Source organism: Prorops nasuta, unplaced genomic scaffold, assembly GCF_024137725.1.
Source record: "Prorops nasuta isolate Cenicafe-Biocafe unplaced genomic scaffold, Cenicafe_Pnas_1.2 PNAS00038, whole genome shotgun sequence".
Taxonomy (NCBI): Eukaryota; Metazoa; Arthropoda; class Insecta; order Hymenoptera; family Bethylidae; genus Prorops; species Prorops nasuta.
Window position 1 is genome coordinate 956,858 of NW_027116835.1, and position 16,666 is coordinate 973,523.

The window sequence follows — 16,666 nt, forward strand, 5'->3', positions numbered from 1 at the left end:
GGTGCGAATTCTCTTTTTAATTAAGTCGAGGCGAGGTAAAAGAGTCTTAACCTAATTAAGGAAGACAGTCTGGGCGTAAATCACGCCCGGGGAGAAAGTGATGACGAGAGATAAAGGCGCGAATAGAGCCACACAGTCGCCCTCTCCCGCGCCTTTATTTTTCTTTCCTTCGCTTCTCCTCCACCTCCCTCCCCCCCCCCACCCAACCTGCCTTGTTTTCTTTCGGCACCGCGCGTGTTGCTCGCTCGTGTCTCCACCCGCGGTATGCGACGACTGGCCCGACGTACAGGAGTCCTCCTCAGGTCCGGTTTGCGAAGGGCACCAGGAATCCCAATTAAATTCGCAGAAAGCGCTATCTGCTCGACAGTGCAAGCCGCTTTTCGATTTACGGACGCATTTCCAAAGGATCGCCTGCTCCTGGTTTTATCCCCGACTCTGCCTCCGCCTCTCTGCCTCCTTTTTATTAGCCCAAAGACAAACACTGTCCACCCGGTGTACCTTCCACTTACTTCAAAATTCCTATACACAGGACATATATATATATATATATACGTCGACATAATATTTGACGCGCATCGTCATACGAGAAATACCGATGCTGCTTCGATCGTCGTTGATACATTTTGATGAGAAGATCGAGAGTTTTCAGCGTTTCGGATCGAGGAGGAGGAGAACGGAGGATCGCGTTGACTCGCGGAGAGAGAGAGAGAGAGAGAGAGAGAGAGGAGGAAAGTGGGCGTGAAAACTAAAAGAAGCTCGCGGCGCATCGGCGGATATCGAGGGAGGAAAAAGAATCGGGGAAAGGAGAATTGTAGCAGTAGAGGGGAGGGAGCAAGGGAACGAAAATACGACGGTACGTAGGATTTCGCGCCACCATCAGGAAGCAGTGAATCAAAGCGACAGCAGCACGGGGGGTGTTTTCATTGCGATTTCATCCGAGTCGTGGCGAGAGCTCTCCGCGCCAACTGGAATGCACCAATTTGACAGCTATGTCGCTCCAATTCTCCTCTTACTGCTAATTTCACCATCGTCGCATTCCTCCTCGCGCTTCTTCTTCCTCGTCTCCGCCTCCCTTCTTTCTTCGTCCCTTCACCTCATTTTCCATTCGATTCTTATCGAACGCAAAGTTGCGTCCTCCCCCACCACTATATCATTGTTTGCTCAACCACCTCTTCTTTATGCTCCCGAATTTCTTTGACTTCTAGATTTTCGAGCAGCTTAGAGCGTCGACTTTGGGAGGAAAAATGGTGAGAAACGACCGAGTTTCTCGAAATAAAGTGGTGAAGCACGAATGTTTTGCGGAGAGATTCTTGGAATAAAGATGCAGCTTCTAGCAGTAGGCCACGTGGTGTGTGAGCGCATGCGCCCGCGTTCGTAGGAATAGTCGAAAGGAGGAAAAGCAAGCGTCTGACGAATTTGGACGATTAGAGAGAGAGAGAGAGAGAGAGAGAGAGAGGCTGTGGGATGAATTCAGATACGAGCGATCTCATGCGTGTATAATTGTGCGCGGGCGGCTCGCGAGAAATTAATCTCGGCATTATTACGGGAGCGACGCCTAAGTGTCGCTTTATTTTCGACATTTAGCCCGAGCCAGTCTCGTCCGAGTAAATCCGCTCTTCTCTCGGCTCCTCTTGTTTACTCCAATCTCTAGAAGCCGATTAACAAACATCTCCTTATTATTGAACCTACGATGATTACGCATCTGGCACCTGCTAGAATTCCTCTCGCTTTTGCAACACGCCAGTGGCCAAGTTTGACCGACAATTTTATCGCGGGATCCCAAGTATATATATATATATATATATATATATATATATATATATATGCATACTGCCTCTTGACAAAGCAGAGTGATGGTCAGAGACTCGTTAAAAAGAAAAAAAGGTTTGGAACACGAATGATGGAAAAGTTTGGTAGTTGCAGAAATTGCAGCGTGTTGCGGGCGAGATATCTCCTATCGAGGGAGATTTTGCCGTTGGCAGCGAACAAAGAATCGACGGCCGGTCAGATGTTATCGCCGGACCAACGTGTATTTCACGAGGGCTGACTGACGTTCCTGTAATTACAAGGAAGCCACGCGCGTCGCTCTCTACCAAATCAAATTAGGACCCTTCTCTTATTCCTGCTGAAAAAGCGTCGAGATTTCGTCGCACCTCCTCCTCTTCCTTCGCACGCTCCTTTCTCACGCCCTCTCGCCTCTCTCTCTCTCTCTCTCTCTCTCTCTCTCTCTCTCTCTCTCTCTCTCTCTCTCTCTCTCTCTCTTGAATTTACGCATTCCACACCCGCACACACCTTCGCTTATCTCCGCTAATCATTCAACAAAATTTCTCTGTCGCTGTCTCTCGATAACCCGTAATTACGTTGGAAAAATGTTCGTGTCGGAGCAGCCTTCGTTGATGAAGTCGGCAAAACGCGTCGAGTGGATTCGAACATCCCATATTCGTCAGTTGGTCGATCGCTGGGAGCGAGCGAGTCACTCTTTCGACCAAATTTCTCTCAAAATTCTTTTCACGAATAATAAGAATCACCAGTTTTTCGTCCAATCTCCGCAACGCGACCACCCGGTACCGGTGTTGTGCGATACGCTCCAATTTTCGGGCGCGCATCGCTCGAGAATGAATTCCCGGACGATGTCGTCGTGAATTTACGATCGGTGCCCGATTTAGTAGCAGCGAGTGGCGCGCAAATTAATTGCGGCGAAACGATCGTGCCGGGCGCGAGCGGAAACGACGGGAGACGATGAAAAAAATTCCTAAACACCGTACTTGCCGCGCGCGAGCACCTATATACTCAAAAAGTGGAAAAAACCAACGTCCAAAAATATCCTGATAAAAAACGCACGGAGAAACTTTTGCTAAAGCTCCGAGCTTGATTTACGCACACTGCTACGCGCGACTCTCTCATTTCGGAAGATTCCTATAGCCGCGAGTGCACGCGCGATAAACTGACCCGCTAAGCGAGCGAGGGATAGCGAAATGCAGCAAGCAACGGAGTCTACGATCTTGCAATATCTTTCGCACATTTTATCTCATTCGTACACCTATTTTTTTTTTTTTCTTCTTTCTTTTTCTTTCTCTTTCATCAGCCCCTCTCAATAAAGCAGTGCGGATTCGCCTGCAGGATTAATCATTGCCAGCGGTGCAACTTTGGAAGGAGCAGAGCAACGTGGCAGCAGAGCAGTTGGCTCTTAAATCCCTGCTGGTGGCGGTCTGGCAGAAGGTTTCCGCCGCGCTTCTAATGTACAATCCGACTGGATCGTTTGTAATGACGCGTGGCTCGGATCTCTTTTGCCACGAGCGCGAGGCTCCGATATTTACGAGACGCGATCGTCAGTGCGTGAATTATAGCCGAAGCATCGCGACAAGCGCCGAGTGCGAAATTATTCGTGCCGGCCCAGCTACACGCTTCTCCCCTTTCTCATCCCCGCGTGTCCACGACTCTCGCTCGATTCCTTAAAACACCTCGCGCGATGAATAATGCTGCAAATTTGCGAGTTTCTTGTCGACGCGATAAGCCATCGGGTACCATTTTGCAGCTGAAGAGGAAATTTAACGAGATTTAAAAAGCTGCGCTGCTATCATTTGGGTTAAGGCAAAATTATAAGGCAAGATATACACACAAGTTGCGGAGTAGCGTATAGAGATTTGCATTGGCTCTCCTCGCCGCGTGCGGTCGTGGCGAGGATGTTTCGTCGAGAGTCCAGGCGGCTGCGGAGAGGCGGGTGGACGTGCAATAAGACTATTTCTGGATCGACCCAGATATCGCAGACGTGTTTTCGCGGAGCTTCGTTCTTTAGACCGTTTCGGGTAATTAGCGAATCGACTCGCCACTGCTATAAAGCAGAGTTACCCACTGTGCGATTCTCCGCTGCTCTGCACTGAAATCCAGCGGTTCTCCTGCGAATGTAACGAGCAGCGCGTGAAGAAAACTGCAGGATTTTTTTTGCACAAAAATTATGCGAAAGATTACAGTATTTTAGTTGAGCGATAGGTTTCGCGAGGATGACACATTAAATTTTACAGAGTCAGGACAGTATAACGCTGATATCTGAATTGTACATAATACACGCATTGTAAACGCTGAATCAAAAGGATTTTACTTACCTTGAATATATATATAAAAAGAAGACAGCTTATGATTTTACAATTTTTTGTGAAGAAAATGGTCATTTCAAATCCAAAAGTTTATGTAGTATCTCAACACGATTCTTCGTGATTATGATGCAAAACAGGGTAAAAATTCTATGCTCCTTTAATTCCTGCAATACAATTCCTTAAGGAGACTAATTTTTCAATAAAATTCGTTCTCTGCATATAAGAAAAGTTATCGATGAATATAAATTTAGCCATTTTGTAGGAAAGAAATAATTTACCACAAAAAATATCAACTACCTTGAAAATTTAATTTCAACTGTGGTGCAATATTGAAAAAGAAACGACGAGGAGAGATATTAATGAGAAATTCGGCTGGATGAGACTGTAACATAAAGGGATTTCCAGCATCAAAGCTGAAGGTGTACGCAGATTGCGTTTTGAAAAATAGCGAGAAGCGTTTAAGCCGGAATATTTAGGATGAAGACAAGAAGTGGTGAAATATATCGAGCCAATCAATCCTGACAAAGATATCCAGTGGCGGAACAAATTTGAGGTAACAAGAAATTAAGTGGCGGTTGCCTTGGGCCAAAGTCGAAAATCGGGGGTGATAAATTCGTCGGTTGGCCACGACACGCACTCTCGCACGCACGCACGCACGCACGAACGCGGAGGGTCACGCACGCGCACGCGTGCGGTTCCAGCTGTTTTTAATATCTACACGCGGCATCTAGCAGCGGCTCTAAGTGTACCTTCCCCTCCCCCACTAACCTACCTCCCCGCTACAAAATGCTGCATTTTCGATGGGAGTTGTAAGAATCCGGAAAAAAAATCCCCAATCAAGAAGAAACTTATGAATTTTTTCCCATGTGAAAAAAAGTCCCTCCAATCTACAGAGCGTGCCGGGAATCAAAAATAGAAGGAAAAAAAAGATAGATATAAAAGTTGACATAAACAAATGACGAGTTTTGAAAAAGAGAATAGACTTGCCAATGGTATAAATAAGCCGGGAATGTAACGGGCTCGAGTAATTTATAAAGGTTTTTGTGGTTAGAGATTTATTTCTCGTTATCCACGGACATGAAATAGTTGGGAATGGAATACTCGATTTTGGCTTAATGGAACGTTGTTTTGGCGTTGCGTAAGAGCAGGCGGGGGCGCTTCTTCCCGAAATCAGGGAGATATTGGCACAATGCTTGGCGCTGCATTGCGTAATCGCTCGCAGGATCCTCTCCTCTCTCGCGCGAGATCGCGCAAGGTACGTGCCATGCGATATTCGACGTGCACGAATCGCTTCGTGTACTTGCTGTTTCGCGTGAAATTGTGTGGGCGGCGTGACTCACCAGGGACAAAAATATACACAGCGTCTCTGCACATTCACAACAAATCCAAACGTCACCGCTCTCTCTCTCTCTCTCTCTCTCTCTCTCTCCCACCGACCGACCCCGATCATTGATTTTTCCTCCCTGCAATCGCTATAATACCCTTCCACAATCATCGTCCATTCATGTTTCTCGTTAAACTGGAAAAATTGTCGATTGACGACGCGTAATTTTATTAAAGAGGACTAAACGCGCGACCTCTGGCGAGTGAGGAGGGAGGATTGCACGATCGGCACTGCATGGATGCAATATTAATAATGTCGTTGACGAATGAGTAAGAAGCTTGAAAATAAGTTGCGACTGCGGGATGGAATAGCGGAAGGCATGCATCGTCTGAAATTTGCGCGAGATAGAGGAGAGGCGTTAAAGAGGAATCTAGGCAGATGTGTAATTTGCGAAGCGCGAAAGACCGTAATTTGACGCGATTGGTCGGAGTGTGGCGCGATCGAGAGCAGATCTCCGGCGATGAGTCACGCTAAGTGGCGTCGCGCAACGGCCAATTACCGACGAGGTCGCGACACGCTCGCCCCAAGATTCCCATAAAACGCACTGCAGGATCATTTCGCCAATCCATTATTTATTCTATGAGATCGTGCAAAGAGTCCTTCGCGTCGCGCGATGCAATTACCTACGGAATCGCGCCCATCTATGACTCCCATAATCGTCATTGACTTCTGTCCAATGGAGACGCCATTGCAAATCGCGCAACGCTCTCAACTCACAATGGGCCAATCCTTGATTCGACTTTCCCATTGTCAAAGATTTGCCACCACTTTGGAGCTCTGATTCACCGGAGTCTCAATAGCCGGGAGATGTTCGGAGGAGAGCTTGTAATCTTACCCAACGAGCCTTGCAACGCTTCATTAAACCACGTCACGCCTATTTTCCTATTCGCGACCATTTTGCACCTTCCATCGTTATATATAAGGAGTGATAGCAGCTTATTATTTAGTGGCGTTATGTATGGCGAAGCGCGCAGTCCCGCCAGTCTCCTTTCTTATTCAATTGCATCTATTTTAATTCTACGAAAATCTTTTCGATCAGTAACCTGCGACGATTCCTTCGTTTTTCTTTACACCAGCTACTTTTTTTTATTAATGTAAATATTATGTTTTGTTAGGATTAAGCATACTTACCAAAAATATCGACTTGGCTACTTTTTTCAATTATATTCTTATTAATTTAGTACACGTTTCTTAGAATTTATTCATATAGATGAAATTTTTTCTAAGTAATCGCATATGTTTGTAAAGAAATTGAGACTCGATAATAAAATTTCTTTCCAGGATACTAATTCTGCTGACTTTCATTATACTTACCAAGAACTTACCGTTTTTTTTTTTTTTTTTTTTTTTTTTTTTTACAGACAAAGCCTCTTGTCGTTATAAGGAGAGACGCGATCTACAATAATATATAGCAGTGTTGTTCGGGATAGCGGTCATTGGCCTTTGTACAAATGAGAAAATTAAAATAAACCAATCCACGAGAGGATCGAGTGGGATTATCGAGAATCGGTAGTCGTTCCATATCATCCGAGTTAAGGGAATCGGGTGAGCCGTCGGACGACTTGAAAAATGAACGAGGACGTACAGGCGCGTCGCGAGCGAGGAATAAGAGTCATGGCGTTGTCCGAAATGCTGCTCCGCGTTTCTCTACTCGTATATGTATATATACATATATGTATCTCCCTCTTTCTCGTGGCATGGTGCGTAGGTAAAACGGATGCAGCCGCGTGTCAGTGCGCGCGCGAGCGTTCGCGTAAAATTAGACTTTTGTCAACAGCCCCCCTCGAGGGGGAGGGGACCGGTTTAAATGAAGAGGAATCTATTATGGAACAGCGGAAAGATCGAAGCGTCCGTTTTTAGAAGAAACATATCCAGGCGATGGTTTTGGAAAATTTCCCTCCCGATCCTTATTACGCCACGATTTACGATTGATTCGGTGGCGTTGAATAAGAGCTATAGGGTGTACCTATACGCGCGAGTATTGGGAATATTGGCGCGGACTTGCATATTCGCGTACGGGAGATAAACAATTATCTCTTAATTAAGGGACTCGGGACCAACATCTGTTTCCCGAGGAGGATATAATCCGTGTCTGCTCGCTCTCGTCTCTACACGCCGCGTTTCCCTCTTTTTATTCTCTACCTCGAAAATAAAGTCCTGATTTACTACGTTGATCCTCGGAGTGGCGCGGCCAACGCCATTGCCACTTTCCGACAGGGACAAATTGCAGCCGCGTTACTTTCTTTCGCATTATCGCGTGAATCATATTCGCTAACTGCGCCTGCGTGAGAAAAACACTGGCCCTCCTAACGATTTTAGTCCCGCTTTTATCCGGGCTAGCACACATCCCCCCCCCCTCCTCCTCTATATATATGTTCGTAATTTTCCACACTCTCTGAAATTCCGCCTGAGAATTTTATCCAGCGATTAATGAAATATTATAAAGACTCTTATATATAGCTGCCATCATCTCGCAATATTATTACACCTCCGGCGAAATAAATTCACCGGGCTCGTGTTTATTTCACGATTTTTACTTAGCTGTACATCTTATTGCGGGAGATTCGCGGTGTATCTTCTCACGGTTTTTGTCGAATGAATTTTCGATTACACTCTCGGGCACTTTGGGGAAGCTTATCCGGGGCGTTGTTGTCGAGCGAGCGGCGACCGCTTTGGATAATTCGGAGAAGGCGGTGCTTGGTGTCTCAGGGTCGGATGGATCGTTGCTCGGTGGTGCATATGGACACTAATAACGAAAATGTACTGGCGCATCTAGCGTATCGGGTGAAGCGAGCGAGCGGCGCGATTCTACATTAATCGAGCCGTAGGAGGATTCGCGTTACGTCGTTCGGGAAATAACGACGCGTGGGCGTAACGCGTGTAAAGCCGGCGTGGCGCGCGCCTTCTCGACCTCCGCCGCCGCCACCACCGCGTCATACGTGCATGCATGTGCACTCTGCTATTGCTGCAACGCAGCGAGCCACTCGCCTTTGCTGAGAAATCCGCCCAGCAGAAAAGCTCGCTCGCGCCGCACTATACGTATACCGTCCGTGTTCCGTAATTGCATAATTTATCGCGCAACATCCCTTTTCCCGCCAGCCACAACTTGTCTTCCCGCGTCCTCCTTCCATTTCGCAACTATATCCAAAATACCAAACATTATTCGATCGCGATCAATGAGGATTTACGCCAACCATAAATTTACACTCCTCTCTCGTCTCTTAAGAGTCATCTTCTTCTCGGTTAACCCTTCTCCTTTTAAACTTTTCATTTACATACACGTTGTAAGAAGAGATGCCTGTGTATATATATAGACTGCAGCTCATCGGCTCGTATGTACCAGGTACTTTTATCGAGTCGCCCTTTTCTTGGGGGAATTAAATCCCCTGCTAACTATGATTTTTTCTGCCGTGGAGGTCGTGTCGCGAGAAATAAAGCAGCGCTGTAATTCGGTTATCCAACCTTTCTTCCTCTCCCTCTTCTTCGAGCGAATTTAGAAACGGTGCGAATAAAGAATTCTTTTACTGTCCTGATACATGGATCGCTGGCACGAGCGATATAAATCTACCGAAGATAATGGTAAATCATTTTCGGACTATTTCAGGTTGTTACTCAGCGTTTTTATCTCTCGCGGCGAGCAGAAAAAACACACGCACGCACGCACGCATACACACGGACGCATGCACAACGCACACGGTTGAGAAATTCTTGCGTTCGCGTATTTGCATAACTGCGATGTAAAAAGGCGACCAGGAAAGCGCGGAGAAAGTTAATCAAGTAGTATATATACGCCCGCAAGTAGGTATATAGGTATCCTGGCAGCTCTCGCCTCGCGCGTGTAAAGAAGAAAATCTTATCTTCGTTGCGCAATTAATTTTGATCGAATCAACGATTTACAAGCCGAAACTTTCGGTAATCTTATTGATTCTAATTGATTTTTAATCGAGGTCGTTATCGAGATAGGCGCTTCCATTTATCAAGCAGTCGCATTGATAAAATCGACGGAAAGTGTCGAAGCGGTAAAACCTGCGCGCTCGTCCACACGTGCATATAGTGTGTGTGTGTGTGTGTGTGCATACGCGTATGCATATGCAGGTAGACTGCGAAGAAAGTTACGGTGGAGAGAAAAAGCTACGACGAGAGGGGTCCTTCGATCAGAGAGCGGCGTACTTCGGTGATTGCTGAATCATATTCGTGCTAAAGGATTTCTTTGCCGATCCTATCATCAGCCTTGAGAGTATATCGAGACACGAAAATATTTATGGCTTGCCGCGCGCGAAAGCTCCGTCGCTCCATCGCTGCTCGTTCGCTCGCTTTCCTACATAACGCACCGCTGCTGTATACATATGCCACGAGAAACTATTTCTTTTAGGATCTACACGAACGATACACCACCAATGATATAATCGGAGAGTTATATATTTTCTGGAAAAATTCACGAAAGAGAGATTGCTTGTACGAATGGAGAGGAGGCGGCGGCGTCTTGGTGGGGGTAGCGGAGGGGGGGGGGGGAGAGGAGGATGATGGACAATTTGTACGGAGAATCGCGAGTTTTTAGTGGGAATACGAGGCGGAGAATGGGAATTTGGTGAGCAAGAAAAGTCAGCGATAATTTTCGCGTTAAAACAACGGGCGCAACACGTGCGTTTATTTAATGCCAGCGTGATTTTATGGGCACCGATCGTAAAATCTGGAGATGCATTCATATACGCGCCGGATTTATCTGTTTACAGCGTATGCCGAAACTGCGGGAACCGGTTCTCGCGTTGGGAAACGACACGATGGAAAATGGCAAATAGACCACGGCAACTTTTTAAGCTGCCTTTTCACACTCCGACTGACATTTATGCAGTTCACCGCTTCATAAAAATTTATACTACTACTATAGTAGCAGAGCGCGAGGAGCAACCTATCGCAAAGACGATGCACCGCAAATTTCAGCTTTTTCGCCTTTTTCCTGCCTGCCGCACACCGCGCCGCTACATATTCCGCAATTTCGACCCAACTCACCTCATTACCCTAACTTCATCTACGCGGAGAGATTAAACGCTTCGATCGCGCTAATATGTAACTCCTTATTGAGAAACACTGCTCGAGTTTTGTACCAAATAAAAAAATAATCTGTACGGACTTGTAACGGCAATTTTTTAATCAACGCGATGCTTTTGATACTTGCATGCGCGAGGGGGACTTGCGAGGTGAAAAAAAAGGCTGAAGGAATCGCGTAAGAGGCGTTTAAGACGATTTCAAGATCGATTCACTGTTCGTGGAGGCAAGAGTTATTTCTGGTTCTCACAAGTAATGTTATTCTTTCTTTCTCGAAGGCTTTTATTCCACCTTTTCTCTCTCGCGGTATGAAACACAAGTCGATGCACGGGGGGAGCGGAACGGAAAGGCTCTGGACAGACAATTAGGATTCTTTTCAATATCCTTGACCTGGTCATGGATCCGTTGACGTCATTGTAACCTGGACGTAGAGAAGAGCAGCGCGCTTCGGATGATTTATTTCTTCCTTTTTCCCACTCAGCTCCGTACCTCGGTATATACTTTTATTTTTATATTTGACACGAATACGCTGCCTGTCTAGGAAGATGCTATAAACACATTTTCAACTCGAGCGAGACCTATTTACTAATTTTGAGTAAACGTGCGAGCAATGCTCTTCGTACCAATGAAATTACATAATTCCTGTTCTTTGAACTTGAGTGATTCTCTTCAGCTTTTCTTCCTGCCGGATATTTATATTTTTTCAAGGAGAGAGAGATCAGTATAAATGACGTAATGTTTTTGTCAAGCTATACTTTTCTCTATATATACGCTAATACACGAAAAGTGTGTAAATGTGTCCGTGTGCATGAATCACAAGGAAAACTTTGGCCACACAGCTGATGATCTTTTCCTGGTGGTTTAAATTAAAATGCTTGCTGTGCCATCGAGTAAAGAAGGGAGAGGGGAGAGGAGAGAGGGGGAAGGTGTCCCGAGCGTGACGCTAGTACTGTCACGTAAGCAGATTAGGCCGAGATTATGGATAAAGTAATTGGTTCGCGTATTCAAAGAGAGCAGCTGCTTCAAGACTGACGGGATTAAAGAGAATTTCACGTTTGACTCGTGTCCTTCCCTCGGTAATACCTACGTGTTTCTTGTCTTCGTATCGCGAATATTTCCAAATGAAAAAAATCCGACAGCGAGTTCTGATTGCTCTACGGTGCTCGCGTAGGCGTTGTCAAATGGCAACGCTGAATTTTAAGCCGACAGTTGTCCGCACACTCGCGGCTACCACACTCCACACTATTTCAGTGGTCTCGATCAGCAGCGCCAGTCTTCCGACTCACTCTCATAGAATAGCTCGCCGAGAGTACTCGCTTGTCGACTATCCCGTAAATCCATCGATTTATAGTAGATCAAAAGAGTATCTAGTCGTGGCCCGGTACCCTCTGTTCAGTCCTAAACACGACCAATAGAATGGGATGATATATAGAAAAGTTCACGTGCTCCTTATTCATTATGCTTTCAAACAATTTTAACTTTAATTTGTGCCGATTGTTGCACCAACAAATTCGCCACTGCAGCGTGGTTAATTTCTATTTAGTGTAAATCTTAAGATTCTCTCTCTCTCTCTCTCTCTCTCTCTCTCTTACTCGCGGAGGTTAATAATCCTAAGCGCGGATGACAAAGTCGCGCAGGTGCAAGCACAAATATAGCCGAGTCGACCCACGAGGACTCGTCTCCAGTTTTCGAGATTACGTGTTACGTGCTATTAGAATATCTTCTCCCTTTCTCTTTCTCTCGCGCGCGTTGTTCTTTTTCCCTCTTTGCCCAGTCACCTCTCGCGCGCAGCCATCTTAGAAAAAACTTTTCAAACAACGTGGTAAGAAGAAATGTTTACATTGGTTAAAGGCAATGGGGTATATGCAGAGTGTATATAGAGATAGAGCTAGATATAAAAGAGTTTGTTTTGGACGCGACAAGAGTGTCAGTGGGTCCCTCTGGTTCTTCCAGGAGAGGGATGGGGGGGGGGGGGTGGGTGGCATTTCTCGATGCGATTAAAACCGAAACGGGATGCTAGAAGACCAAGCGAGTATACGATTAGTGCGGACGGTTTGCACGCAACGTACTCTTTCCGCTATTTGGCAGCAGCCTGAAGCTCTGGCACCGGTTATATTACGAGTCCGAGTGCATTATTAAGCGAGAAGCATATGCGTAGGCTGCTACACCGTTGGGTATTATTGTTGTTTTGGCAAGTAACGCAATTTTCATGATTTATGGTGTGGATGTCGCTTGGCATATCCAAACTCTGCAAAAAGCGCCAAATTCCCAAAGCTGTCCTTCCCTTGTACAATTCGGTATTGATCTCAAAATCCCTGGGAGAAGATCGAACAAAGTTTCTCTGGACGATTTGTAAAGGAACGGAAAGTCTGTGAGAGGAGAGATAGAAATTTAAGCTTCGTCTTCTTTTTCCGCTTGTCTTGAAATAATTTCGCAACGAGCTGAACGAATAAATAATCGAAAGCGGGTGCTTGCCAACCGCAGGAGAACGCGACGATTTGTCGAATGGCACATCTTTACAGCGGAGCACTTAACAAAATTAACTAACGATTATGTTGGCAAGATGAATGGCATTTGTTATCCACCGGCGCTTAAAACTCTCTAGATATAGTTTCCTTTATCGTTTAAAAACTTTTCATTCCTTCGCTCGGGCAATTTTTGTCTATATCGATAGAAGGAGAGAACTTTTCAAGCAACGACAAGCCTTACCAAGGGGAATAGTGGGAAAAAATGAGACGGGTGAAAAAAAGTTTCTGAATCGTGACCCGTATTTAGCCGAGAGCCACGTGTGTGGTCCCAACAGAGCACGTGTCATTCGGTCCACAAGTGCAACTTTTTACTCTGGAGAGACACGCCAATCGGTTTTTGGCGACGAATTCCGAAATTCCAATGATCAGCATGCCAGAACGAATAATGACGGGCTTCCCCGTGAGATTGCTGGAATCCGCGTCCTAAGAATTCGATAAAAAATCCATTTGCAATTATCACGATATCTCGACAGGTCTTTGTTTGTCTCATTACGATTATTTCAAAATCCAATGATCTTAGCATGAATTTTATTTGATTCTTCGGTGCGATATTTTTTCTAATATCTTCGTCTTGATAAAGGCATCCTTCTATATCACATAGATACACACTTGGTCACCTAATGAACATGCATTTTAAAGTCGAGTGCGTCCGTAGAACTGTTTTTCTAAGGTCCCTCGATAAAAAGTAGCTTGGAGTGACTTAGCAGTATATACAATGGTGTTTTTTTTTTGTATCTTTCTCTTGAATGAGAAGCAAGTGCTCTACCTTGTTCTCCTTTCTCAAGTTTCATTATTAATTTAATAAAAATGCTCACCCCCCCCCCCCCCATTTTATTCCTAGATTCAGTGCAAAGTAGGATAAATGTATTAAAAAATAGAATCAGAAATTTGTTAAAATAACGTGCAATAATGGCACAAATATACATATCTATACGTACTTAAGAGATATCTGTTACATAGTAATATATTTTTCATCATAATAAAATGTTGTTTATTGTACAAAAGACATTTATAATCGATCATATAAATCCGTTTTGTCTCACTCCTGAGAACATAAAATTGTTAGTGATGTATTAAAAATATTTCTGAAGAGGAGACTTCTCCCTGATACTTTTTAATAATTTAACAATGTTGCTGAAATATTTCTCATTGTTTCATCTTGTTAGGGCTATTCGACTCGATAAAAATATTACTTACAAATGATGACGACGATGATGATAATGGTGATTCATCGATAGGCCAATTGAGAAAATAATCAAATTTCTTCTTCGTTTATGTTAATCTGTAAAAATTTAGCTTTTATTAAAAAAAGAATAGATACTCCTCTTGCATGGTAACAGTACTGCCATCTAGTGACAAGCGGCAGAACTACCGAGGTTAAACTTATCGGTAGCAACAAACGATGCGGGTGATTAAACTTAACCCTACCAGCGAGAACAAAAATTGTTTATTTGATAAATAGTAACAAGAAAGATTTAACTTATACGAGCCGCTGAAAAACCATAAGACAAACTGCAAAATGTTTAGTTGTTATTTTAAGCGTGTGCAGCAATCTCTAACCTCACAGTGACATAATTTAACAAGATTATTTTCCACATGCACTTTACTCTTATTCCATCTTATTCATATGATATGAATACTAGTTCTTAAATTATCGTTTATGAAGCAATAGTATTTCGTAGCTACAAAATGCATTATCGTTGTGTTAATCCGAACAGATTCTACGTAAAAAAAAGTTCCAACACATAGCCTAATCTTGTCTGGATTTAATTTTTTAAACAAACGGGACTTACCTAAGCTTGATCGCCCTTAAGGGCCTATAATCCTCTAAATAATTGAAAGCTCTTGTTAAATTAAGCACAAAATGAGAAAAAACACTCCATGGATATACTTGTCACTTAATTATAAATCTTTTTATAGCAACCATCTTGCCGTTATCCTGAAGCTTTGAAAGTTCTCCACTAGATGTCTCCATGTGCTCGAAACTGTCTATTTTTGGGACTATATTTATATATTTATACAAGAAACAAGCTCAATATACATTAAAAATGTAAAAATAACCAAGTAATTGTTATGGACTGGCTTACTTAAGTCACAGAAAAAATTCATATCTATCCAGTTTTTTAATAATTTGACTGACTAACAGATACATATAATATATACACACAGATAGGCCTGCGATATGCGGCAGAGACATCGTATTATCGAATGTTTCGCTTTTCGTAAAAACAATCTTTTCTAATCTTAAAAATTTTCCAAATATTTTAATGCAAATATCGGGAAAATAAATCATCAACAATGAATCGGGCAGTAATTACGAATTTAAACAATTGGAGCGTATTCATATGAAAAGTCGATATTGGGACAGAGTCGAACGATTGTAACCGCAAAATGCGCTAACTTCAGCTGAAAGTGCTGAAACATCAATCGAAAATGAATAATCGAAGCTGTTTGAAGTTTGCTTAAGTTCACTTCAACATAACCTGAAAATTAACAGGATAAAATAAAAGCTTTTAATTGTAAATAGTAAATAATAACAATTTAACAATGGTTTATATGGTGCCAGATCCTCCTATAATTCAATATTTTAAAAGCATTCAGCATTTACCTTTCCGTAAGTAGACATTTAGTCTAATAAATTTTAACATCGCTATAATAATCATCTATGGTTTTTACAGGTCAAAAATGGAAATTATTTTTTAAAGCAAATATGATTCACGCTCCTCCTGTTTTATTCTGCTGTTTTGCTGGCACAACGTCATTAGTCGCTTTGGCTGGCCTTATAGTACATTCTATTTATTTTAGGGACAGTAGAATTGAACATATTGAACATGGGCTTGTGGGTAAGTAATGTAAAATTTCTGAGTTATTATATAATAATGAGAGATAGCAGGAATACTAAATGCTGAAAGGAGTGATTCTGTTCTATTTCATATTGTTGTATGCTTTTCATGATACGTAATTTAACTAAAACTTTATTTTTAGTTTTAAGGCCAAATGATCCCAGTATTAAAAGATATAAGGATCTTGAGTTTCATCCTCGAGTCTTAGAATACGAAGCTAAGAGTGGAAAAGCTAAAGAGTAATTAATTGGGTAATACGCAGCTTCAGATACTATACATTTCTTATTGTAGCATTGTAATTGTATAAAAATAATAATAGTAAATATATTACAGTTTTTGGTTTTCAAAAAAAACTTCTGTAATTTACTAAATCATTAATCTCTCTTAAATAGTTATTAGACTTAAATAGGCGTGAGTTAAGCAGAATCCTTCGCAATGCACGACTTAAATGATATCACTAGTATGAAATTAATATTCGAATTGATTTTAACGGCATATACAATACATTGTTAAATATTCGCATGTTACGAAATACCTTTATTATTGCAAGATCCAAAAATTATACTTGGAACAAACCTCTTATTAATGCAATCTCAATTTCTACAAAATAATTAGATAAACCTGCAAATAATGAAAAGAATTAGTAAAATAAATTCAGTAAAATGGCACATGTGTAAACTAATAATGTAATACGAAATAAATAAGCGTACTACGTAAAATACATGCCATTAATCGTTTGTAAATATAGAAGCCGAAATAGAATAGACTGAT

At 42.9% G+C, this 16,666-nt stretch overlaps 2 protein-coding genes across 2 annotated transcripts in view; one reads left to right on the forward strand and one right to left on the reverse strand.

The window, feature by feature from the left end:
- Nucleotides 1-14,985, reverse strand: part of Mrtf (Myocardin-related transcription factor) — a 163,122-nt gene extending 148,137 nt beyond the window's left edge. Inside the window, exons 1-2 of the mRNA XM_066744314.1 lie at nt 14,846-14,985; nt 14,250-14,334 (exon numbers count right to left, since the gene is read on the reverse strand). The gene's annotated coding sequence lies outside the window, so the exon portion shown is untranslated. The remainder of the gene's footprint in view (nt 1-14,249; nt 14,335-14,845) is intronic.
- A 314-nt stretch (nt 14,986-15,299) lies between these two features.
- LOC136783945 (uncharacterized) lies at nt 15,300-16,260 on the forward strand. Its single transcript, XM_066744327.1, has 3 exons — nt 15,300-15,666; nt 15,731-15,895; nt 16,038-16,260. The coding sequence occupies exons 1-3, from the start codon at nt 15,600-15,602 to the stop codon at nt 16,136-16,138; spliced, it is 333 nt and encodes a 110-aa protein (XP_066600424.1). The 5' UTR covers nt 15,300-15,599; the 3' UTR covers nt 16,139-16,260.
- Nucleotides 16,261-16,666: the final 406 nt, after the last annotated feature.

Bases quoted from the DNA above. Each gene is read 5' to 3' on its own strand.
- LOC136783945 (XM_066744327.1), top strand. From the start codon at position 15,600: ATGGTTTATATGGTGCCAGATCCTCCTATAATTCAATATTTTAAAAGC. The intron at 15,667-15,730 runs GTAAGTAGACAT...TGGTTTTTACAG, and splicing joins CATTCAGCATTTACCTTTCC to GTCAAAAATGGAAATTATTT. The intron at 15,896-16,037 runs GTAAGTAATGTA...CTTTATTTTTAG, and splicing joins TATTGAACATGGGCTTGTGG to TTTTAAGGCCAAATGATCCC.